The 25,914-nt window shown below is 44.3% G+C and overlaps 1 protein-coding gene across 5 annotated transcripts in view; it reads left to right on the forward strand.

Annotated features, from left to right (window-relative positions):
* carmil3 (capping protein regulator and myosin 1 linker 3) overlaps positions 1-23,389 on the forward strand; it is a 61,876-nt gene extending 38,487 nt beyond the window's left edge. For 3 of the 5 annotated variants that reach the window (XM_062557632.1, XM_037458602.2, XM_037458605.2), the window contains 24 exons: positions 1,316-1,385; positions 1,476-1,557; positions 3,342-3,438; positions 3,681-3,735; positions 5,189-5,361; positions 6,202-6,270; positions 6,622-6,715; positions 8,387-8,485; positions 8,609-8,728; positions 9,974-10,087; positions 10,681-10,856; positions 10,958-11,051; positions 12,810-12,935; positions 13,553-13,619; positions 14,221-14,408; positions 15,062-15,141; positions 17,280-17,399; positions 18,488-18,644; positions 19,122-19,482; positions 20,248-20,354; positions 20,443-20,656; positions 20,847-20,918; positions 21,170-21,280; positions 22,668-23,389. In XM_062557632.1, the coding sequence (XP_062413616.1) occupies positions 1,316-1,385; positions 1,476-1,557; positions 3,342-3,438; positions 3,681-3,735; positions 5,189-5,361; positions 6,202-6,270; positions 6,622-6,715; positions 8,387-8,485; positions 8,609-8,728; positions 9,974-10,087; positions 10,681-10,856; positions 10,958-11,051; positions 12,810-12,935; positions 13,553-13,619; positions 14,221-14,408; positions 15,062-15,141; positions 17,280-17,399; positions 18,488-18,644; positions 19,122-19,482; positions 20,248-20,354; positions 20,443-20,656; positions 20,847-20,918; positions 21,170-21,280; positions 22,668-22,708 (2,887 nt within the window). In that variant the 3' untranslated portion in view covers positions 22,709-23,389. The remainder of the gene's footprint in view (positions 1-1,315; positions 1,386-1,475; positions 1,558-3,341; positions 3,439-3,680; positions 3,736-5,188; positions 5,362-6,201; positions 6,271-6,621; positions 6,716-8,386; positions 8,486-8,608; positions 8,729-9,973; positions 10,088-10,680; positions 10,857-10,957; positions 11,052-12,809; positions 12,936-13,552; positions 13,620-14,220; positions 14,409-15,061; positions 15,142-17,279; positions 17,400-18,487; positions 18,645-19,121; positions 19,483-20,247; positions 20,355-20,442; positions 20,657-20,846; positions 20,919-21,169; positions 21,281-22,667) is intronic. The other 2 variants (XM_062557631.1, XM_037458603.2) reach the window with 2 other exon arrangements.
* The last annotated feature ends 2,525 nt before the right edge of the window (positions 23,390-25,914 follow it).

Here is a 25,914-nt window from a genome sequence, read left to right on the forward strand (position 1 = left end):
GTTTAGACTGAAGGAGGTTCATGATGTGAGTGGTTAATCCTGCAACTCATGTAGCCCAGTAAAATAAAACTGTCCACCTCTTTAAAGCGTGCTCTCGACTGTTTTTAGCCAATGCTGCCTCTCCGTGTCAACAAGCATTTGTGCTCCTGACAAAATGTAGTCAAAACCCTGAAGAGGGGAAGAATAAACTGGGCCACTCATGCTTAAAATGTGTCCACTTGTGATACTTTAAAGGGCTTCTGTTTGAAGCACTTTCTAAATTACACCCAGGAAGGATCACTGCTGAAGCCTTTTTACATTTCACATCCAAGATTCTTGCAAACATCTATAGACGCGACTGTTGGAATATTTATTTTCATGCGTCAGGCCTGAACACTAAAATAGCTCATACCATACGGTGTGCAGTTTGCATCCAAACCATTGGTGGGATTCAATCATCGAGGCCCTGTGTTTGACTTCAAACGCTTTCCCCTCGACAGCGGAGCCGTTTCTTTTGGGAGGTTTTACACGTTGGTGGAATGGCCTTCAAATGAGAGGACACGTATTGAAGTCCCCGTTTTTGTGTATCCTTACCAGCTTCAGGAGATCTGACAGCGTGCAAGAGCAACAAACAAAAAGCAGGTTTCCCTCAGAGAATAGACTGAGTACTGCTACATTACAGTCTGTAGCCTGCTGTCAGCTCCTCCCAGCCAAAAACACACAATCAATAGCAGAGCACACCAAGCAACCTGCCAACAACAATGGACATGCCTGCATGCTGCATGATGGATCCGTGGCGGCGCAGACACGCCACCTAGCACGTCTCCTCATTACCTCCTCATGGCGCATATCTCTTACATGTGTATTTGCAGCATGAGATCAACCTCTATCAGAGCTTTGATGTGCACATAGTCTTCCATCCAGCTGAGCATGCGCAACAATTGGCCCTTTCCCCAGAATAAATGTTGGAGATTTCCTTTTTTCACTATAAATCTCCTCTTTAAGCTACTTTTCTGTAAGTCCCTTAAGATGGCTCTAAAACTTTTAGGTGTGCAGAGAACGGGGGAGTCAGCGGATCTTTTCAGGTTGCTTGAGGGAGCAAAAGAAGCAATTTGATTTATGTGAAATTCCTCCTTTCCTCCTATTGTTATTTTATTTGCCTCTTTCAATTAATTGTCCTTTGTTTCTCCTTTTCTTCTTCATCATGTTCTCCTCTCTTTCCTTATCTACTTTTCCCTCAATCCCTCCCACCCCCTCTCTCTCTCTCTCTTCTCCTTTCCCTCCGCTCTGTCTCTCTCTCTTTTGCCCATTGTCCCCTGCCTGTGTTTTCCTTCAGGGCTCTGTTCCTAGGTCTGTCCAATAACCCTCATATCTCTGATTTGCACCTGGACATCAGCAGCTGTGAGGTATGCTCTTGGTTAGTCTTGGCTCTCGCTCACCTTGGGCATCGATGGCTCAGCTGTCACATCTCACTCCTCTCGGTCTTCCTCCCACAGCTGAGGTCAGCGGGCGCTGGGGTGATTCAGGAGCTGTTTCCTCGAGTTTCATGCGTGGGCACTTTAGACATCTCCGATAACGGTGAGAGACGCGCCTGCACGCACACACGCACAAATAGGACAGACCCTGACTTAATCCGAATTAGATTATCAGATTAAGACACATTGCGGTATTTGTAGTGAATCAATGCTGCAAGGGGAACTCCACAGGTTTTACACACACAGTTCAGCCTGCTCAACCTGTGATGATGGGCGCGTCGGGTGCAGTTATCTCTGCTTGGATTTAATCCTGGGCAATTGAAACCTATTCGAAAGTCCCAAAACTTGGCTACACAAGCTAAAATTTAGTTTAATTTTGGTGATTTTAGGATGCAGCATTTTGGGAGCTTGTCCTATCCCTAAGAGACAAAACCAGTATATCGGTCTCTGCCTCGTAGAATTATAACACATCCTAAGAAAAGTTGGCTGTTGTGAGGCCCCCGGAGAGGATTGATCCTACCTACAACCTTGCCCTAATATCACTAAGTGCAGTATTAAAAGGTTGGGAGTGCCTCTTTATTAAAGGATCATGTGACTCGCACTAGGTATTAAGTCTTTTAAACTTTAAGCCCTCAATTTGTCGAATTAATAACATCAAACAACTATATTTCATTCAGAGACACTTGAGCATGCGTATATAAAGTATTGATCATATACGGTATGGAAAGTAATACAAAGTTACTTTTGTCAAACAAAGCTCTGCTCCTGGAGGAAGCTGGGAAGTATTGCAGCAGCTTAGAGGGTTTTTGCCGAGGGAACTCATAAACTGAAATTAACATTAAAAGCGGCAAATCTTGTTGGCAAAAGCTGATCACAGAATGAGGAGGTCGTTCTTAACCAGCAGAGGGATAGTGAGATGATCGTCAGCTGAGCAGGCACTGGTTGTGAGAGATGATGCACTGCCTGAGCACACAGCCCCATTCACCAGTAAACAGATGTTTTTATTCAGTCTGTTTTCCCTAATAGGCAAATTGAGCAAGGACCCCAGCTGTCTGCGGCATGCTACTGATTTCGCAAAATTGAGTAATTGCCAATTTGTTAGTGATTTTCCAGTAAAATACCAACTACGACAGGTCCTTCATCTAGTAAATCTCTCGGAGAGGGGCCTGGTTACCGTGCATTATGTCTGATCAAAGGGCACAAATAATTTAACACCGAAACGTGAGGACTGGCAGTATTATTCCAGCATAGTGCCATATGCACACATAGTACCTTGTATACCAGGTACTTCATGTGGAAAATTTAGCATTAAGAAATGAGTCTTCTTCTGTTGGATATGAAAATTCTTGTCTTGATTTTGTTCACTATTAAAGAGATAAATTGGCTTTTTTGGATTGAGCTCTGTGCTCTTCAAACCTTTTAAAACAACAATTTCCGGTGGGGTAAATCCCTGTTTCAGTCAGAAGTCTGGTGACTTTGACCTTGGAAATAGCTATTTGACATCACAATAGTGAAAATTGTCAAAATGTGGCTCCCAATTAAACTTGTATTGATTTCATTTAGTGGGGCCTTTCTTCTTGATGACTAAAATAGGTTTAGCTGTTATTCACAGCTGTACATTGCTATGCTTCTGTACTGCTGCCTGCTATGCTTCTGTACTGCTGCCTGCTTCTCGTAAGTGGAGGCTTGACCCGCCATCTCCTCAAGGTATGAACATTGACTGGATAAGTGCGTTGCACAACTCCACATAAGAAAATCTGAACTATCCCCTTTAACTCAAATGTCGTGCCTAACCTCTTTGTTAAGATGAATCAAGCATCACGGAGAGCACGGTATCGCTTTGCTCTCTTCTTCCCCAGTGACGTGTGTGTGCTGTGTTGTGCGCAGGTTTGGATGCTGACTTGCTGGCTGTCATCCCGGCATTTTCGCGGCACCCCTCCCTCAAACACCTGATGCTGGGGAAGAACTTCAACATCAAGGGCAGGTACGGACAGCGCGGCACACCGTCGGTACACCAGCGGTACACCAGCGGCACACCGTCGGTACACCAGCGGCACACCGTCGGTACACCAGCGGTACACCAGCGGCACACCGTCGGTACACCAGCGGCACACCGTCGGTACACCAGCGGTACACCAGCGGCACACCGTCGGTACACCAGCGGTACGGATGGTTGTGCAGACGCTCCTGATGATGAATGAATTTCCCTCTTCTCTCCGCCTTCAGGGTGCTGGAGGAAACTCTGCAGAAACTGGTTCATCTGGTGCAAGAGGAAGAGTGTGTGAGTTGGATTGTTATGTAACATATTGTGCAGAAATCCTCAGCGGCGCTCCGTGCAGATGCACGCTTACACACACACACACACACACACGCCTCTTAGGTTTGTAGCCACACACACACAAAATGCACACACCATTTAAAACCCCCTGTGCTTATTCATGGCCAGTTAAGCGCAATCTCCCACCTGCCACACACCCAAAGCACACACACGCACTTCAGTCAGTCCTGGCACAACATTCATTCAGTCCCAGTGTGTACGCGCAGCTCCCGTGGCCCCCTCTGCTCTCCACTCTGAAAATGCAGCACGACAAGTTGCTTATTCAATTATTTACCACCGTTGACAGTGATAGCTCACAACGATGCTCTCACTCTCAGTGCGGTCAGATGTGCGTGTGCAGGCGCAGTAGCAGAGGCACAGATGTGGGTCTGAGTTCAAAGGAAATACAACAAGTGTGTTTGTGGGTGTGTGTGTGCATATGTGGCGGTGTGCGCATATGTGGCAGTGTGCGCGCTGCACAGATTGATCCAGGGCTAAAGGCTACTACGTGAGTCACAGGAGGCTGCGAGCATTAAAAGTGAGAGAAACGGAACGGACGCTTAGCTTAGCTTGGGGGAAGAGCCTGCCTCGTCTAAGGTTAACTGCAAGACCCAGCTTCATATTTAACATACAACATGAAAGTGGTATTTTGTCTCTTGCATAGGAAGTGGATACAATTTCCTTTTTATTTTTTAAAGGACCCATTGTATGCCCATTTTACCCCAAGTTGATATGGTTCTTTTGGGTCTTAATAAAAGGTGTGTAACATACTTTGGTCAAAATATAACAAGGATCATTTAAAACGGCACCCTTTTTACCCTGTCGAAGACAGCACTCCACAGAAAAATTAAGCTGCTAACTAGCTATTCCAAAATGTATCCAAGGTTTGAAAAAAACAATATCGTTTCTATAGTGAGTGTTGGGGGGGCAGGTAGATGAGATACTAACATAATTAGTGTTGGGAGACTTGATAAATATATGTTAGGCTATTTTAATAACAAAAGTCATTACTTAATGAACTTTGTTTTTTTTAATTGTTTTTTATACTGGTGTTATTTCTGTTCGCTATAACGTTGCAATGTGTCTGAGAAGAAATCATTCGCCACCTATAATGTAAAACTGCTCAGAGTTCTGTGGCTATAAGCAGTTCATTATTATGCAGTGTCTTTCTTGGCCCGTACAAAAACAATAAATGATTCAACTGCACAGGGTAGAAGCTTTTAAAAATCTAATTTCCATCCAGGTTTTTTTTTCATCATTATGGAAAATCAATAATACAGGAACGCAGATGAAACCCAGGTTTAAAGTTTTTATTTTTTTGATCATTAAAACACTCATTTCCAGATATTTTTGAAAAAAAAAACCTTCACATGTATTTCCCCCGATCTCCACCTCGCTCTTCTCCTGCCACCTGCAGGCCCTGCAGTCCCTCTCCATGGCTGACTCAAGGCTTCGCCAGCGGGGCACAGTGCTGGTCAACGCCTTGGGCTCCAACACCTGCCTGCGGAAGGTGGACCTGAGCGGCAACCTGCTGGAGGACTCCGGGGCCAAGATGCTCAGCAAAGCCCTGCAGATCAACACCACACTCAGGTGCGTTTTTTTATGTATTAATGTTATTTCTTTATGGGAGAAAAGGAGGGATTTCCTTTGCGGATCAGAGCGCACTGTTTAAGATGAACGTGTTGGAGGACAGATGAAAGAATAGGGTCGGAGTGAAAATTACCATGTTAGGTATGTTTTGAGGAGACTATGTACTGAGGTTGCAGAACAGTGACTGCTGTGCATTGCTTCAAAGATCAAGGAAAAGCGAAACCATGTAGGAGATAAGAAGGTAAGACTGAGGAGTCGGCGGGATGGAGTGGGGAAACGGTGCAGGGAGGGGAATTGGCCTTCAGGCTTGCAATGTATTGCACCATAAAAGAAAACACTGTGGAGGTGGAGGAAAAGCATGGAGCAGATGGAAACCTGTGAGACGGGCTGCAAGAGTGAGGGAAAAGGAGGACGCAAGTGAGATGGGTGGTCGGATGGAATTTGAAAAAAGTTGGATACAGAGATGAGGAAAAGTTAACAGGGGACGGCAGAGGGAGACCACCTAAGGAGAGGGATCCGGTTTGCGCTGATTGAATTTCTAGGGCAGAGTGAGTCAAGGGAAGCAGAGAGGGAGATGGAAGAGTCGGGTGGATGGGAGGAAGGAGGGGCCTAGAATGACTGATATAGAAGAGCAGAAGCTCATTAGCTACACTGCGGTTGTTGTGCGTTTTTAATGTGGACTCGTTGCCTATAGCTAAAAGAGAAGAAAAAAACACACATCACAGTCTGTATATAATGCATTTGTGCAGATAAGTAAGGTGTGTTTGTGTGCGTTTTGAAGAGCATCAGAAAGTGACTCATCTGCTTTTTCCTTTTTCCCGCTTGTTTGATCTCTCTCAGGAGTGTAACGTGGGATCGCAACAACACCACGGCGATGGGCTTCCAAGACGTGGCTAGAGCGCTGGAGCAGTAAGACGAACACAACTCGTGGCAAAAAAAATAATAAAAAAAATAAAACGTTTGAAGGGTGGGGTACACACATAAAACGGATCGCTCTCTCACACGCACACACACGAAGTCTGCTGTTACACAGCGTTTCATCACTTCCTTGAGATGCATGCCAGTCAAACTGTTTTTTCTGAGTGTGTGTTTGTGTCCACTGTGTGGGTGTATTTGCGTATTATTAAGGAATTGGAGACAACTGATGAGGGCCCTCTGTGTTTCCTGTTTGTTCTTGTTAACATCACAGTTCTTCCTGTTTGTTGTTGAGATATAATCTCCTCTTCCCTCTTCCTCTTCCCTCCCCTCTCCGCCTAATAGCAACTTTACCCTTCAGTACATGCCCCTCCCCCTCAGTGATGTCACCCAGGCATACCGCAGCGCCCCGGAGAAGACTGACCAAGCCCTGACCAAGGTGAGAGGAGCTTTTGTTGTGAGTTTTGTGATGTCTAAATGTGCTGCATCATGTTCTAAAAATCCTAATGACCGTTAAAATGATTTATGACTTTTATGAATGACTGTAATTGGCCTGTGCATTACAAGTGAGGATTTAATGGAGACATTTTGATGGATTGTTATATTGCTGTTGTGGAAAACCTGCCCAGAGTGTGTGCCGTAAATAAGTTTGCATAAAAAGACAATTACTTTTCAGAGAGCTCTGAGTATTTGCTTTGCAATATTTGACTAGAATAATGCAGGGGATATGGTGATCTGCTAAAGCACTGTTACAGTGGCTTACTCTGTGTTATATATATATATATATATATATATATATATATATAACACAACTAAATAAGGGCAGCATTTCAGTGTTTCCTCCATTTTAAAGAATGTGATTGAGATGATTTTACATTGACATTGATGGATTAAAGTGTAATATATTATGAATAGCACAAAAGTCATGATCTCTTAGTCTAAACACACCTGTTAAAACCCTTTTCATATAAATCAATCCTTTTCAATTTCCATTTTTTGAAGCATATATGCCACAAACATCAATCCACCTTTTTGATTTAAATTGCTAGTTTTATGTGTTTAATGTCACAATAACTTTGATTATTTGGGTTTTTTACAGTTGGTCAGACAAAAAGTATGAAGATCGATCGCAATCTTAAATAATCAGTGTGGATCTATGATTAAAATAGCCGTGTCCCTCCCCTTAAACACATTGCAGGACCAGTGTACACTTCCTGTTTGTGTAAAAGGCTTGACACCAGGATTCGCTTATGGTGGTGAACTTGGGTTAGTCACAGGTGTTTATTCTGTCCCAGGCTGATTTCATGTGTGCTAATTTACCAGCCTCAGGTGACCCGGAGAACATATTCCATTCAACTTTTCTGCACCTGTGTGCACCCGTGTGCGTGCGTGCGTGCATGCGGGCGGGCGGGCGGGCGGGCGGTTATCTGACTGTCGTCAGTGGTGAGATTTGGTGACATGCAGGCAGCCTCCAACAACAAAGACCCAAAAGAGAACAAAGACTGTGTACAAAAATAAGCTCAGATACCATCATGTCATGTAAAAATCCATTGTTGTTGTCAGTACCACTGCTGTATATGTGATATGCCGTTAGTCACTTGGCTGGTGAGCTGCCGTTAACGGGGCAAATTGTTGACATCACACGTCATACTCGCATTTCTCCTACGGCTGGGCTGTCAATCACTCACACACATCTTGCCTCCCTGGGAGCGCAGAGGATGAAAGAGCGTTTGAGCTACGTCTCTAGAAAAAAACAAGACATATCTGTATATGTTTACTTAACTTTAATTTAGTATCCTCCTGGATGGCTTTTTGGTACTTAAGTGTGTGTGTGTGTGTGTGTTGGTTATAGCGTATAAAGTTTAAATCAAGGTCGGGGTTCTTGTTTGTCTGTGCATTGTTTACATTGCTCTCCAGTCCATATTTCGATCTATGATGATTGAGCAGTGAACACTTCCTCCGGCTGAGTCAATAAAAGGCATCATCCATTTTATTTCTGTCCTCAGTCTCCTCATTACCATACAAATGGACCCGTTTCCTGTCTCCTGCACACTGCTTGTTAAACACCTGTCATCAGCAGCACTCCTTTTGTTTTTTGTGTGTGTGACAGATCCAGCGTGCCCTGCTCAGGAACAACCAGACTCAGCGTTTCTCCCAGAAACAGGCTCTCAGGCTGCACCAAGGCCTCGTCACCAGCACAGCCGAACAGGTGCGTGTCCGTATTTAGTGCATTTGATGGTGAAACGACCTGGTGTATTTCATTCTGGTGTGTCCATTGTCAACCCGTTTTTTTATGCGATTGCCCGCATTCATCCGTGTTACGCGTGCGTAGGTGATGGAGCGGCTGTGCGCGCGGGTGCAGCAGCAGGTGTGTGTCCTGAAAGGCAGCGAGGAAGGAGAGGACGTCCAGACGGCCAGGCAGATCCTCAAGGAAGCCCGGGACTCGAGAGCTGTGAGTAGAATAAACTCTATTGAACATAACTTAATGTTTTGGCATGTTAATAAGTTGAAACTAGTGAATTTATTAATGGTTAAATTAGTGTTCAGCAAGAATTGATATCGTAATATTAAGTCGTTTCGTACCTGCAGAATAATTGTTTTCACTTAACTGTTTAGTGCTGTTTAAGTGCTTGTTACTTTTTTCTCTGTGATGGAGCTGGAGGCAGATGGGCTTAAATTCAATTCAATTCAATTCATTTTATTTTGTATAGCCCAAAATCGCAAATTACAAATTTGCCTCAGAGGGCTTTACAGTCTGTACACATGCAACATCCTCTGTCCCGAAACCCTCACATCGGCACAGGAAAAACTCCCCAAAATATGAAACAACCCTTCAATGGGGAAAAAAGGGAAGCAACCTTAGGGAGAACGTCAGAGGAGGGATCCCTCTCCCGGGATGGACAGACTGCAATGGATGTCATGTGTACAGAATCAACAATGTAAAAGATGTACAATACATTCAATTTCTCTAACTGAAATGATACAAGTAATTGCAAGTAGCAGAAGAAGTGTACGGCAGGACCACTGCAGGGACAACCTCCATCAGATAGAACCACCATCCACAGAGGCTTCTGTGGGGAGGGAGAGCAGAAAGATGTTGGTTTTTGATGACAGTAATATGAATCATATTTAAAGTAATGATGATGGCAGCAGCAGGTGTCAGCAGAGCCATGAGCCAGGAGTCACAACCGGGGCCGCACGAAACTATGATCCAAATGAATGAAGTAGGTAAATGCAGGCAAAGAACCAACCTGAATGGGGGGTGTTTTTAAAAGCTGATGACAACTCCGCATAGTTAGCACCTTGCTAACAAATTCAAGGGTTTAAAGCTTCATGTACCTATTTTAAGTCATAATACGGCTCAGAAGCTCCACACTTTCTAATGAGCCATCATCAAAGTTAGTGGATCTAGAGAATTTTAATTTTGCAATGTTGTAAAATGTGTCAAAATAATTTATGAATAAAATTATTGGTCACCAAATATTTTGTTTATGTCATTTATTAATTAAACCAACTAAATATAATGGAATGAAAGTAAGTAAAATACTACTGATTAATAATAATAATAATCCAAACTTATTTGAAGGAGAATGGTTCATCTTTTTTGAAGCTGGTCATTTGGTTTTATGACATTAAATAACATTCCTGTTTATACTGAATCGTTGACGTTGTCCCGCTGTGTTTGTGTGTGCATCAGCTGTATCCCTCCCTGTGTGAGTTGGCCCATGTGTTGTCAGTGGACGGCCCCGTCAAGCAGCGACTGGACACTCTGGCTGGAGAACTGGCCAAGGCTGCCGACAAAGAGCTGCAGGTATGCAGGAGGAGGAGCAGGCCATTCCTGTTCGTAAACTGTGGCTTAACGGCTTGTGGCTGTGTGAGGGTGCATAGCACAGTTGTGCTGACTTCAAAAGAACTGTCGCATTTAAATTCACAGCAACGGTTTAATATTTCTTTTAGTTGCATTCAGTTCCCATTGGAATTCAGCGGCACAGTGAGGAGATAAAAAGCAGCGCGCCCCTGAGGAGGAATCTTGGAAACTTACCTGAGGATAATTTCCTTTTCCATTTCCTATTATAGATTTTTTTTCGCACGCAAAAGGCTGCAATAGTCAGAGGTCAAGATCAATATGCAATAATTTGGTTCACGTTCAAATGTCTAACTGTGGCCTGGAAGGTGGCGAGCGGATCGATTGCATTGTGAGGAGTTTATACACGGGTGAATGGATTGCTGCAATGCACATAAATAAAAGATGACGACAAGTCGGAGTAAAGGAGCCGGATTAAAATCTAAAAGCGAGCGGTGCATGGGTAATGTCACTAGAGAGCTAGAGAGTGTGTGTGTGCGCGCACATTAAGGCTGTTTTAGGTGCGTGTGTGACGCACGTCTTTGTTCGCCCGTGTCCAGGTGGTGGTGGACTCGATGGTGACCCTGTGCCGCGAGCTGTGTCCGATGTCCTGCTCGGCTGCCGAGAGACTCAGCACGCCTCTCTCGTCCATCTCGGAGCAAGTATCGATCCCGCGCTCCGCAATCCGCAACGCCTTCATGGAGAGAGCGGCCGAGGATATCAACAGAGCCCTGGAGTAAGAGGGAGCGCTGGTGAAACGGTGCCAAGGCGAGCCAAGATAGCGACTTTGGTTTTCATTGCGTCCTCTGTTTTCCTCCCCTCTCTCCTTGTTTTCAGGGAGGTGAAGTTATCTGTGGTTTCCTACCTGACCAACTCTATAGTGGATCAGATTCTTCAAGAGCTGTACAACACCCATAAAACCCTGGTACTGGTAATAAAGCTTTCCTGCATGACTTCTATGTAGAAACGTAGAACCAAAAGAAACAAATTCAAAACTGAAATTAACAACTTTCACAGCAAATACTTTTGTTTTACAGCACCTCACTATACTTCACAGTAATCAACAGTAATCAATCACATAACATCACAGATTTCAGCTTTGAATTCTGATTTTTTTTTTTCATTAAAGGAGTATTTCAATATTTGTGAAATTAAGTTATCCTGTGCTCAGGGTAGGTGGGAAGACAAGTGTTTATCTAAAATTCCTAAATATTCCTTACAGTTGGTTGACATAGATCTGCAACTCACACTTTTAGTTTTCTGACATGTGCAGTGACCGGGAGGGCCGAGCAGTGCCGACATGGCCGCTCTAACTGGGCTCTCCATAGCAGCACAAGCGGTTCAAATTTGCTTCCTTTCCCAGCCATTAATACTCGGATGCCCTCTAAAATGAACTAAAACAAAGATGTGTCATGAATCTGCAGGTTTTTCGGCTCTTGCGATGCACACACAGCGTCCGTCGGCGTATTTTAGTCACTGAAATTTCCCACAAATTCATGCCAGAGCTCCACTTTGGGGATGTTTACACCTATCTTGCAGAGCCCAGGCATTCCTCTTTTTTGTTAGTGCATCTGATTAAACAACAGCCATCAGGCAGTCGGGAGAAAAAACGAAAATAATTCACTTTGAAATCTGGCATGGCAGAAAAGTGCATTATTTTACCCTCCAAGGTGTTATTCCACTTAAGGGAGTCATTTTGGGTGGAAATATGTAAAATCTGTAAAAATGTACTCCGATGTAAAGAAATTGATTCTGTGATTGACAGGATGCAGGCCCGCCCTCTGCCTCTTTCCCCAGTCACATGATTTCCACACTGAGAGGATCTACCAATGTTTCCAAGTCTAATATTGCTCCTCGTTGCCACCACCACCAACAACAACAAGAACAACATCTCAATCACAAATAATGATCCATGAGTAACTTCCTGCTGCTTCAACAAAGTCATCGTCGGCATTGAGCAGCCTGCTTGCACGACACGATGATTCATTACATTTTGTCGGAACACGCAGAAGCAGATTTCACTCCATCAAAGTCAAAACTTAAGAACATTTCACATTCAGATTCAATTTGGTGGTAGTGCAGAGCAGAGATTCCCTCCAGTATGACAAACCTGTGAAATGGATCACCCATGCTGGTGAGTTTTTTAGCATCTTAGAGCATGCAGGCCCAGTTTCTTGAGCACCTCTGTGTGATTACCATCTCACGATGAACGGTCATATGAACAGAGCAGCTTTTTTAAGGATCATATTGCACTCGGGGGCAACCAGACACATCGATTTGTGTCTGTCGAGGACGTGATTGGGGCCCCGGGGCGTTCTCTCCATAAAACTGAATTGTTTAAAATGAAACCTGTGGAAAGGATGCAAAAAATAGACTTCTGGCAATAACACAGGCCGCCCTGCTCTGTTTTGCATTCCATTCCCTCCCGCAGCGGTCTGTCTCATTTTCTTTTCATCTGTTTTGGTGCAGTGCGAGTTTGCCCTCTATCATGCCATGACTGTTCTTTAATAATCATGAAATTGTGTTTCATTCGTATTCTTCACGGATACTCCTGCAGTCTCCTTTGCTTTGATCGGGAGCTTCTTCTGTAACACTCGTCCTCTGAGATCGAGTCGGAGGCTCTAGTTCAGAGTGTTCATCATGCCGTGTTTGTGTGTCTGTGTGTTTTGATGTGCGCGTGCCGCATCAGCTGAGGCAGGTGTCCCAGGCGAAGCGCTGGGACGACGTTGGGACGGGGAGACGCACCATCAGACAGTCCAGATTAGTGGAGTCTCTGGATTTTGCTGATGAGGACTTTGGCGTCAACCTGGGAATAGTAAGTGTTGTAATCCAGAGGTACACATGTGTAGTATTATTGAGCATTACCTAAAAGATGGATTGGATGATTTGTACCGATTGGATGGCAACAATTTTTCAGCTGATGGTTAAAGTGATGTCTTATGCAATAGCGAAAACAACTCAACTTTTGAAATGCACATTGCTACTTTTCTATTGTAGCAAATCCTCTGAATTTAAAACAATTGAGGGCAGTTGTAGGGAGACAGTAAGCAGTTTGCATCCTGTGAGCCAGCATGCCTTTCTGGCTATTCTGACCCACAATCATCTGCACAGCAGATAAGTGAACAAGAATTAAGTTCAAGGTGAAAGGGAAACTGAATGCACACTGCATGCCCTAGTTTGTGCAGCAGCTCACATTCCCCTTAATCTCTGTGGCTTCTCACTGCGGGGAAGATGTTGGTTTCCTATTCTTTGCACCTTGTATATCCTCTCTCCTTTATCAAAGGGGATAAACATGTTGAAAGTAATTTCCTCATCAAGGCATTATTTACTGTTACTTGCAGTGTGCTTTATCACATCTGTGTAAACATATTTGGATACGGTGTTTGAAATAAAGTCACTGATCCTTTTGCATTCATCTCCTTTTGATAACAGGATACAATGGCTATTAAGAAGAGGAGCTCCCGAACGAGAAGAATTCGTCCCGTCTCCATCAGACCGAGTGAGTTTTTGTGCCTCGACTTGCAGCGAATTGTCCCACAGCACGAAGCATCAACATTAAAAGCAGGCTCGTGGTCAAGAGACTCTTTAGTGATCAAACTAGTGTATTTCTTAAGCAGCCAGAGTGGTGCTTCACCCTTTGTCACCTGTGCTAATATTCCATTTTTACATTACATGTCATTTGGCTGACGCCTTTATCCAAAGCGACTCACATTTTAACCCATGGCTTTCTTACATTTTGCCCGGGCAGCAATTAAGAGTTGGGTGTTTTGCTCAGGGACACTTCAACATGAGACATTGGGGAAGCTGGGGTTCAAACCACCGTCCTTGTGGTTCCCAGCACACCCTCCCTACTCCCTACTCCATGCGCCACCCATAATAGTGTTACAAGCTATTGTGTTGACGGGTTAACCCTTAAAATGTGATAGTGTTTCTTTTGTTTCCCCTCCAGTAGTAATGGCCTAAGCAGAGCTGCTTTCCGTTAGAAACAAAGGCGTCATTTATCGATGTAATTGAAATGAATAATGGCGTATGTTTGATGTGCAGTATACTGTCGGACAAAATGTGACCTGGGAATCTTTTATAATTTTGTCTCGTTATAGGTCTTGGCGAGGAGCCCAGTCCCTCTCCGACCCCCTCCGCCCCACCGCACTCTGCCACTCTTACCCACTCCGAATCGTGGGAGTGTCTGTCCACCCTCCCAACCAACGGCTCACCATTGCGTCACGTGACGCACGTCCGGCCTCGCCCGCCACGGAGATACAGAGCTGGTCACCCGCCCCCGGAACCTGTAAGTCAATGGCCTGGCAGTGACCGTGGTGACCTTAGTGTGCGCTTCATTTTCTAAAAACTCAACCATAAACAAATGTAGGAGATTTAAAAAAAACATTTTTAAAAGCATCTGGGTCTTTATAGTGCATATTGAACTGGGAAGGTTAAGGAGTCTCTGTACATGGTTAACTGCCCCATTTCCTGCCCCAAGTTTCCTCCAAGTGTTTTTTACAAAAGAGCTTCAGAGGCATGTTGAGGTGAGAAAGTAGACCCCAGATGTTACGTTCTCAGGAGTCTCTTTTTATCTCTTGACTTCAATACATGAACCGTTGTTATTTATCTTGTTTTCAGCGCCAGGGGCCCGTTCCAAAATATAAGTTCCTTTTAAAGTAGGAAGCTGTCGCGTGTGTGACTCGATTGTTTATCATGCCGACATCTGCCCGGGGCGGCCTCTAGCTTAGTGGCTTGTCTGTTTGGAGACGTTGTAAAAAAGCTTATTCTAAATCGGTACAAACTCCGTTAGCGGGGCATGATATTGTTTTACAAACAACCCCAGCCAGCCATTTAAAATGATGATACCTTTTATCAGCCTCTCAGTGTTAAGTCGACATGGCCGATTGATCCTTGTTATCCTGTGTGTGTGTGTGTGTGTGTGTGTGTGTGTGTGTGTAGCATGGTTCGGAGAACGGAGGAGTCAGTATGCTGGAGGATGGACTTCCTGATTTCTACAGCAAGAGAGTCCTACCTGACAGGTAGCTCACAAAATCGGTTTGCACTTTCATCCACTGGATTCACATTATTCCACTGATGGGTATGTGGCTTAACGCACCAAAAGAAAACAGAACAAAGGAGCAGCAGAGCATACATAGATCCAACTAGATATGATTGTCCTTTATTAGTCCCACAGTAAGGACGTGCAAAGGGGAAAGTGCAACAAGAGGCACAAAGAAAATGTTCCTCAGCATCCGCTAGTTGTGCAAATAAGACTTTGCCTGTCAATTTAAAATACGATAATTTATCTCCACCGCTGACACCAAGCAGGCAAATAATCCTTTTAATGCAGGTTTTAAGTAAATTCTTAATCTGTTCCTAACTGTAACCACTCACTAAAAACTCTGTGGCAATGTTGACAATCAGTCAATACTGACTGACTGATTATCTTCAAAAGCCTCCAGCTATTAAGGAAAAGGCCAGTTTTATCTCCGCCTGCCTTCCTAAACTGACTTATTGTTTACCACTTTATCAATTATTGGATAGACATCTCATAATTATCACTCAAAACTGTTCAAATTATAATATGATATGTCAAAATGATGATGATAGAATTCATAATTAAGGGTGAACGCTTGTTTGTTTTCCTCCTCTGATAAATGTGATGTTTTTCAATATCAGTGAAAATGATCCGTGTTCCATCACATTGTGTGAAATCATCCAAGTGGCCAAAGTGAATGATAGAAATCTGAGGCCTTTACAAAGGGGTAGTCTTTCTTTCCCTTTTAAACACATATCTAAGCGCATCGTATTAGCTTTGTATGAAGCTGTCGATGACGTTGCTTTTAGTGGGTGAGAGGCACAGCCTTACTCTTTGTACATCTGCTTTAGACAAAAACCTAGCCTGCTGCTAATGTTAAAGCCCACCTCTATAGTACGGTACTTACAGAACATATGCAGGACAACGGGAATATGTCCTTGTCCATCCTTTTATGCTCTCATGTCCTGTAGTCATGGCGAAGATGAATGGACCAGCATGCTCTTGAAGCACTTTGGCAGAGATGTAGTGGTTTCTGTTTTGCATTGAATGGAGGCCTAATTTGTAGCTCTATTTGTCCAATAACCAGAACAGGGACCGTTGTATGAAATAAATCATCTTGTTTACTGTCACAGTCCATCCCCCTGTTTACGGACTCATTTTCTTTGGAGCTGCTCAGTGGCCATGCGCTGTATTAGAGACCGCGCTGGCTGCCTGTGAAAACAGATCTGCAGCAAAGCAATTATACACTGAAACAACAACAACCACAAAGCTCCAGCAAGCGTTTTAGCTTTTAGCTCAGTGTTTTGGTTGACAGGCCTGCAACTTTTTCTATTTTGGTTCACTAATTGTTCCTATTAGCATTTGTTCTACTAGCTGTAAACATGCTGGAGTAATTAGCATCTAAAGAGTCAGATATGTCCTTCAGGAGGACGGGGAGACCATAAACTCAACTTTGAAAAAGAAGAAGAAACTCAAAATGCTAATGCTTATGTTCTGAAGGGTTGATAAATAGATTGCTTTATGTGTCATTATATCTTTAATGAGAATTTTAAAACTAAACCTTTTAGTATAAGCAGAACTTAAAAAAAGAAAAGCACTCCCAAGTGTTTGGCAAAAGACACAGCTTTTCTACCTTCAGGCCAATATTGCACTAGCAATATTTTATCATAATTAGTACTATAATATGTGGAGACAAAAAAAACTACGGTAACTTTTTTGGATAAATCATCAAATGGAATGGATTTTGATTGTAATATAATGATGCATGGCTTAAGATTATGCCAATTGAACATTACTGACTACCCGAACCACATGAAAATAGTATTTCATTGACGATTACAAGTTCACATGACAGCATGTGGTTAATGCTCACCAGCAGTGCATGAAAAGGATTCATTGAGGCAGCATGAACTGTGCCTGCTGCCGTCTGTCTCGTATATTAAACCATCTGCACAAGTCCATTCAAACTGCAGCATTAAGGCCAAATGATCCGTTGACATAAGTAACACTTGAACTGTCTCTACACTGATCAATGAGGGCCTCGTTCGCAGTCATGTACTTCTATCCTCTTTTAATCTGCTGTCTTTACCAATACACCTCTGATTCCCCCCCCCCCCCCCCACCCCCCTTCCCCTTCAGTCAGTTGTCATCCCTACATCAGGGCCAGTCACTGAGGAGGAAGAAAAGACGCAGCGTTTTGTCCATTTTCTCCGGCTTTCGCAAGAACCGCAACTCCACCATCTCCAATCAGGACTCTGAGTGAGTGTGCGGCGCGGTGGAGGGAGGGGACGAGAGCAACCCGACCCAGTGCACACACCCACAGAATCTGATGGCTGTGCGATGAATCCAGCGCGGCCGTTAACGTCATTTCATTGCTTCATAAATATTTTAATGGAAGAAAATATTTCGCTGTCTCCTACTGAATTCTGTGGTGTCGCATGCATTCACGCTGACCTTACATAACGGCGCCCGTGGTTTCAGAAAGCGTAGACAGCAGCATTGCAGGGAGGAAGAAGCCCATTGATTAATAACTCAGTAGGCGCTCTTTGTAAACTGAAAAATAAAGGGGGGAAAAAGACACTCGTATGCATCTTAAAAGCCTGAGGTGCTTACAAATTGAAGGCATTGTGATTAAAAAGTGGTGACACGGTCTCCTGTGCTGCTTCACAGCTGTGCTGCGGCGCTGGACTTAGCTGCAGGTTGTTGCTAAGCACTCCACATTGTTCATTGTTGCGTTCACTTGGCCGCCTCCTGCACACAATCCTTTTGTCTTCAAGGATTGTATTTATTATTCATGCCATTTTTTATTTATTGTCATAATGCAACACAGGGATCCACAACAAAGTGCACTTGTAGCCTGTTTCCAACCCAGGAAGAACATGACAAACTCAATTCTCGCATCATTAATGGTAACCGAGTCTTCCACCGCTCGACCCGGAGTCCAGCACTCTTTCAGTCGCTTTAATGCGGGTTGCCCATCAAGTGTTCTGGATGTGAAATGCCCCAAATTGGCCTGTTCTCTGTAAAGATTCAGGTTCAACAGTCTTTAACCTCCCGTCGCCGGGGTAACCTCGAAGTCTCATTTCATCCATTTCATTTTCCTGCGGCCGGAGTTCAGGCTGTGCCTGAGTGGCCTCAGGTCCTAGCTGGGTTAGCAGAGCTGACATTTAAAATATACATATTTTTTAATGCTGAGTAAGGATTGTTAAGGAACAATGTATTTGTAACGTAACAGGCCACTTCGCTCACCAAGCACTTTCTCATATCATGTATCCCTCTGGTCACACCTCAAACTAATACATGTGCATAGATGTTATTCACTCATTACGATCTCCTGTTTGCTCCAGCAGCGCCTCAGAGAATGTCTACTCCATGATCCAGCACACTAAGGAGGCTGGGAGGCCAGAGAGCACGGTTCCTGGAGCCAACGGGACCATGCCTGGGCCCGCGCAGGGTGCACCTGTGCACGGCATGAGGGCTGCCAGTCCCTCTGTCCAAAGACAGGTGCGCTGTTCATGGCTGTCGCAGTGAGAAATTCCAACCATTTCACTTCTGACGAGGAGAATCCTCAACCACCTCCAGCAACTGTGACCTTTGAATGCACAGTGTCACTACGCGAGTGTGTCTCCCATGTACAAATGGACGAAGCATTTTGGCACACAGTCTGTCCGATTTTCTGATAAGATGTAAAGATGTTCCCAGTCTTTATCTATGTTGGACATGTGTACCTTTTTAGAGAAGTCTAATCTCTGCTCAAAGTCTGCAGGATCCTCACTGAGCCTTGAGAGGTTTTGAGGACATCCCCTCATTTAGTTTAATTGAACTCACTCGAATTATTAAATGTTAATCGTACCCTTCCACCAGGCTATACGGTTAAATGACTCAGTACTTCATGGAAAACAGAGAATCCTAGACTATATTATAAGGTATGTGAAGTCAAAGGACTTTTCCTTGGGTTTGAGAACTTTTTTTCTTGTCCAGTCCACAGACCTGGTCAGCATGGTGTACAGCTGCATCGGGGCCGAAATCGAGGACTCCGATGGGAGTAGCACCTGTGACATCAAAGAGATGGACCAAGACACGGACAGAACCACCACCATCTCCGACGTGCCTGCAGATTCTCGAAGTAACGGCCACGTGACGTCCTTCAAACACCAGACGGACAGACAGATGGACAAGGGCAGGCAGGAGAGGATCGTACCCCTGACGGACCCGAGGGCCGACGCGGAGGAGGACAGAGAGGGCGCCGTGGTCCCCTGTGGGCCGAGGCCAGAGCCGCCTCCACAGTGCATCAAGCCCACTGTGGCTGCGATGAGGCAGCGACACCTGCAGGAGAGTTTAGGTACTGCATCTGAGACAGAAAGCGATGTTGTATGATTGTTCTCCCCCAGAGTACAACAGAGTATCATATTTATTTATCTTATACAGCTATCCGAGTTGTTCGATGCTGTCCCATCATCAACATGGATGCAAAACAAATAGCATCTATTATTTCCTTTTGTTTTCTGTCCTTGAATTGAGTACCAGCAGTTTGAGTTGTGGTTTTGTGGTACACATTACATTACATGTCATTTAGCTGACGCTTTTATCCAAAGCGACGTACAATAAGTGCATTTCCACATAGAGATACAAACTCAGAAGAACAAGTAACAAGAAAGTACATTTTTCATCAAATAAGAAGTTTCAAAACATGTTATAGAAAAGTGCCATTATAATTACAATTTAAGTACTACCATTTGTTAGTGCTACTTTGTTAGTGTTAGTAGTACACTATATATGTTAGTAGTACACTATATACTTTCAAGCAGTACATTCAAATGTGGTGCTCACTCTACCAGTAGTAGCAAATGATTCAAATAGTTTTTTACATTTCATACATTGAATATTATTAATAAAATGATTCTATTATAATTAGCACCTTTTTTATTTACACAGGGCCCCTCAATCAATTATAATCACCTGCAATAATGTGACATTAGTCACTGGCTGTGATTTCTTACATTTCCAGTGACAGTATGGACCTGCACCTCAGTCAGGCTTGAGTGTTTTTACCTTTTACTGGCGGCTCATTTGAGGGACTCTGCTGGCTGTGTTATTGTTTCACCAGAGGAGGCAGGGAGGCTGCAGGGAGAAGAAGACCAGGGTGAAAGGAAGCACGAGGACAAGCAGAGAGTGCGAGGGCCAGAGGGACAGCGTCCTCTGGTACCCATTAAGGTTTGTGTACAGCATGTCAAACACACAGAGCCAAACACCTGCTGCCCACTCGAAGACTGTGACCCACAACCTCTCAATGCTCCCACAGCCCGGCCACCTCTCCAGAGACCACACCTCTCCGGAACCAAAGGCCATGTCCTCTCCCGAGACCTCCCCCGTGAGTCCAGGGGAGGAATCCAGCGATGAGCGGAGGAGCTTGCCTCCCGCTCCGCCAATCATTGAAGAGGAGGGAGCAACCAAGAGGAGGAGCCCGCCACCATCAGCCACGCCGTGGACCGAAGCAGCAGATCCCGTCCGTCAAGGTGCTGTAACATTTTATTTTGTATAATTTGTCATTGTAGGTCCAAGACAAACATCTGAGTTGTACTAGTAAAAAGTGGCCACATATAGAGTACTGTTTGTGGATGGTGACATCCTTAAGTCCATTTAGACAGAATATAATCAGATGATAATGGCAATCTTCTTTTATTTTATCACCATTTCACTAACCAGATGAGGAAGACGGTCATAATGGATTTCCAGCAACGTCGCGTCACACCAGGAAGTCCAACTCATTTGACATAGGTACTGTATGCACACATGATGAATGCAACACGCATGCTGTTTAGTTTTATTCATGGGCGTGTGAAATGGATCTCGTGGTTTTTGTTCATGATTTATAACAAGCCTTTGTGTTTTAGTATCAAAAGAAAAGCAGCACGAGTCTCGTATTTGATGTACACCCGTAGAGCTTCCTGACTACACACCACCAGGCTCCTTTATCCTGTGACCCCCCAACCCCCCTTTGTGTGTGTTGCTGTGCCGTTTCCCCTCAGGCATGGAACGGGACAGCCCCTACGATCTGAAGACGTCTTCAGATCGCAGGATCCAGACCCGTTTCCCCCAATACAGAAACCGATCTCTGGACTACCCTGCTGGGACCAGGTGTATGTATCTGTTTCCCTTCCTGCCAATATGTGTGGTGTGATGACCAAGGAGCCTTTGAGTTTTTGACAATGACTTCTTGTTGATATATGCAGTTTTAATTTGACTAAAAGTTGTGAGAAATTCAGTTCATCACGTCAATTAAATTCCCCAAAAGAAGATGTGTACAGCTTCATTGTATGACTCAACTTCTGAAAAAGCTCAATTATAGACTTTTCTGTACATGGATGAGTCACACCCGACATATTGAGAGCATGCTTGTTCCGGTATTGTAAGCCTGGCTGACCAAAGAAAGAAATCCTAAAACAATATTTCAAGATGTAATTTGGCAGTGGTCCAGAAACTTCTCATTGCAGCTTTCAGCCTGGATGAGCCTGCTATTAAACCAGAACCCTTCCCATCCCTTTACAGTGCTGATAAATCCCTCCTGCTTTAATTCAAACTGATACTATTTTGTATTACTGAGGTAATTGGCAGCCACGTGTAGCTGACAGGTCATCACTTTGTACTCTGAACCCTGTGACAGAACTGAGGCCAAACCCCCGGCCGTTGCCTCTGTGATGCTGAAGTGTGTGTCAGAAAGCTGCTGTATGGGAACACATCCCAATCACTGGGAGAATCATAAAAGGGTCTACATGTTGGAGATGATGACATAAAAGCCTCCTATGTAGAAAGTGGTCCTCTGGGTCCCGCCTGGTTACATATTAGATGGGCTGAATCTTCATCATCTGGACAATGGGCTCGTTGTCACGTGTTTCCTGTTCACCAGCGAGTTTGTATTTCTAACACTATGAAATTAAAACACAAGTGGAGTCCAAACGTTGAGCTAAACAGAACCAATGGCTCAATAACCCATTTTTAGATGACTGAGTGGGACCATCGTTTACTGAAGATCAGGCTGTCAGTATGACGAAGTGATGTTTACTAAGGTAATAAACAAATCAAGAAGCAGGCTTATTTTCTCATTAACTTCTGAACAATTGCTCTTTGTTTTGCTTTTACCAGAGTCGCCCCCTGCTGACCAATAGAAGCAATGCAGGTTTAAGTTACTCTCGCTCCGGGTTCCACATTCTGACCTGGACGTTGCCTAAACCGCCCTCTGCTCCGGTTTAATACAAGGCTCCTGAGAGCTGAGTCGCGTGCCAGAAATCCAGCACAGATATTCAAAAAAGGCCCAAAGGCTGTGCAGAGCTTGGGCCGCTGCAAAGTGGTGTAATTATTGTGATGTAATGAATGAATCAAGCACATACGCAGAAACATTACCATTGAGTTGGAGTCAACTGATGAAAAGGGAACTGAGGCTGTGGGTGATACTTGAGTGACACATTGGTAATGGAAAGAGTTGAATTACTTTACAGTTCTGTAATCACATTATATCCGCTTCTGCAGGTCCTGAAAGCCCCCAGCTCGGTGACCCAGACGGGTTGTGACGTTGCCAGTGGACTAGAGGAAATGTTCTGGGCAGGGAGGCCTGGAACAAGGAGGACTGGAGCGAGACGAGCTTTTAAAACTGTGGAATGAAATGACAAAGCTCCCACGGATACTTCCTTTTAGTTTTCTCTCTTTTTAATCCATGTAAACATTTAGTTGCTGAAAGTGCATGTGCTGGAAGGCTTCCTGTTCGGTAGCACCTGCTGTGTTTTTTCTCAGGCACAAGGAAAGGTCTGACCTGCGGTACATATTGCGCACACTGTAGTTCACTGTCTCTACAGTTTACTCATCATGAACGGTTTCATGCATTTGTGCGAAATAACTTAATGCTTTTCCATCTTTTACTGACAATCTGTGACTACTAAAAGTGGGTTTGTACAATGTTAATCCTAACGGAGATGTAAATAACAAACAAAAAATGCACTAACCATTGCGGCAACTTAATCCGTTAACAATCATATTTTTAATTGTGATTTTATCATTTGATTACAGTGTAAGTGTGCTTTTTATTAGTCTATGTTGATGATTGAGATGTGTTTTCATGCACTTGGCACTCCCCTCTCTCCAAGAGTATTTAAGTTTCCCAAACAGTTTGAATCTGATTTTGCAGGCCGGAAAATGAGTATATTTTCTAAATATGGTTCTACAAATAAATAAATAAAATTGACTTTACACAAAGAGATGTATTGTTGAAGGTCACGTTTATGTGTCGAGGGTATTACTTGGGTTGGTCAGTTAATTATTTGGGGGGGGGGTACTACATAATATCCTCTTTGGCTTCTGGAAGAGCTCCTAATATTTTTTTAAAAGAATTTTTCTTACGAATAGTTTGACATTTTAGGGATTGCACTGATGTGCTTTCTTGTGGAGTTGAGGGAGGAAAAGCTGGTGGAAGACGAAATGAGCTCATTGCTTAATGTTTATTCTTCTCTCCGGTGTTCTGGTAACAATGGCCACATAACAAGTTTCTTAAGTCAATTTTAAGACACAAAAGAAGGAAAAGAAAGGAAATGGTGCAAGAAGAGAAACATCAAGGCCACCAGAGGTAGATTGTTTAGAATATAGTTTTCTTTCAGGGCAGTTTGTAGAAGCACTAGAGGGAGTGCATCCAAGATGGTATTTTTCAGCTCATCCGATGGCCAGCATGCATAAAAAAGCAAAGCAGATTTACCAAACTAAGCGCATCCTAGAGACATTTAAAATAATCCCAATTGTTGAATTAATGTAATATTTTGGATGGTGAAACAAAATGTTGATACATAAGAATGCGGTTAACAATGATTTTAGCATTAAACTGTGATTTGCATTCTAAAGCATTCTTGTGTATTACTGTAAGTGTATTACCAAAAAATTCAGATCTTCTGAACCTACCTGATTTTTGTCATGCCAAGATTTCTGTATCTGTACCTACATCTGTAATGTGAATGCCGGCCGTTGCCGTCTCTGAGCAGCAGGGGGCAGCACAGACTCCAAGCTGCTGCTCGTCATCGTGCCCTGACATCCCCAGACCCGTGGCTCCTGTACTGGGGGCAGAATGGGGGGGGGGGGGGGCAGCTGTTATGTTGATTTGATGTTTCGAGTGGAGATCAGCACTCACGGACGGTACAAGCGTGCTCATTAATTACGCCCCCTGTCAGCTCTGATGACCGCACGTCAGGCGGGCACAGCACGTGCTCCCGCCTGCGTGCTTTTTTGAGATCAGGACCTTGGATCCAACCCCCCCGACGGGCCTGTTGTTGTTTGAGCTCGTGTCCGGGTGTCCGGGTCACCGGATGAGCTCGCTCTTTGTCTCTCCATCCGCACGGGGATCCCTCGCGCCACGTGCCCAGCCGCGTGTTTCCATACAGCAGATGTACGCCTACGCTCCTCGCGCATGCGTGATGTGCGCTCATTCATGTCGACGCGTATCAGGTGAAGGTGTCCGCTGCAGGTGTCTTTGTGTGCTCGCTCATGCGTTATGTCTGCATTATTCAGTGTTTAGGTGTGTGTTCCTCTGCGTGGGTCAACAACAAGCCACTCGAGTCCCCAGTGGAAGGTTCACGTGTTCCACCGTGCACCAGATGAGCAGCACAAGCCCAGGTGATGGAGCCGGACACGTGATGGGGGTTCTAGTTGCACTGCACGTGCAGTAAGATTTTTAGTTTTTTTTCTTTAGGTTATATAACAACAGGAGACATATCAAACAGTTTTGTTTCTACCACAGTGAGAACTATATAACTCCTATATGCAAATCGATTACACTTCCATAAGTCAGTGGCGTGATAAGCAAAGCTAGACGCTCTAGATTATTTTGATTCAAACAACTTTCTGTTTTTGGTTGTGACTCTTGGACACCTTGCTTCACTCAAAGAGTCTCAAAATGATGACAGGATGATGACCACAGGGCTGCAAACAGCGCGCTTTTCGGCACCTCTCGCTTTTCTCACGTCAGTTGGGGTGACCTGTTAAGGGGGGGGCTAATAGGCCTAATAGGCATGGGCCCGGGATATCGGGGTGTTGGTGGCAATGTAAATATATGGATATTTGCCGCGGGGCGAGGGCTTCAATTACCTCTCTCTTTTTTGACCATACATGTGTTTGCATCTCTGTGACCAAAGGGGCAAAACAACAAGAGATACAATAAAATAAAGCTCGGGCGGGGGGGAGGGAGGGGGCTTAGTATCTCAATGCCCAGCAGCCCATTATCTCATAATCCGCTATAACTATGTTATCTGAGCTAAATTACTATATTATGTTGGCCATAGTGCATATAATCTCAGATTATAAGCAATTTTGACCATTAAAAAACTGGGTCCAAACTGGGTCCAATGCGTGACAAAGACAGTCAACCACCGACCCGCGTCCCGCTTCAAGCCCCGATGTGCTGCAAATCAGTAAAGAGGCTTCAAGTTAAACCCATAAACTTTACTGCGCAATTTCCCTGCCACGGCCCTGATGAACATCTTTTATTCCTCCCTTAAACGAACGAACGTGAGCGCCGCCCTCTTTCCTCGGGCTGAGACGTCTCCCACCGACGCAGCTGTGGCTCTGTGTCTCCCTCTGAGCCTCATAAAAGGCTTCTATTCATTTTCGCATCCTATCTTTACGATGTGAGGAGGCGTGTTTGACACTCTCCACGCAGGCCTCGCTGGAAGAAGTCACTCATCCTACGTACTCGCGTCCTCCCCTTTGCTTCCCTCTTAATGCTCTGCCACCCCTCCTCCCT

The sequence above is a fragment of the Pungitius pungitius genome, chromosome 15, assembly GCF_949316345.1.
Source record: "Pungitius pungitius chromosome 15, fPunPun2.1, whole genome shotgun sequence".
Taxonomy (NCBI): Eukaryota; Metazoa; Chordata; class Actinopteri; order Perciformes; family Gasterosteidae; genus Pungitius; species Pungitius pungitius.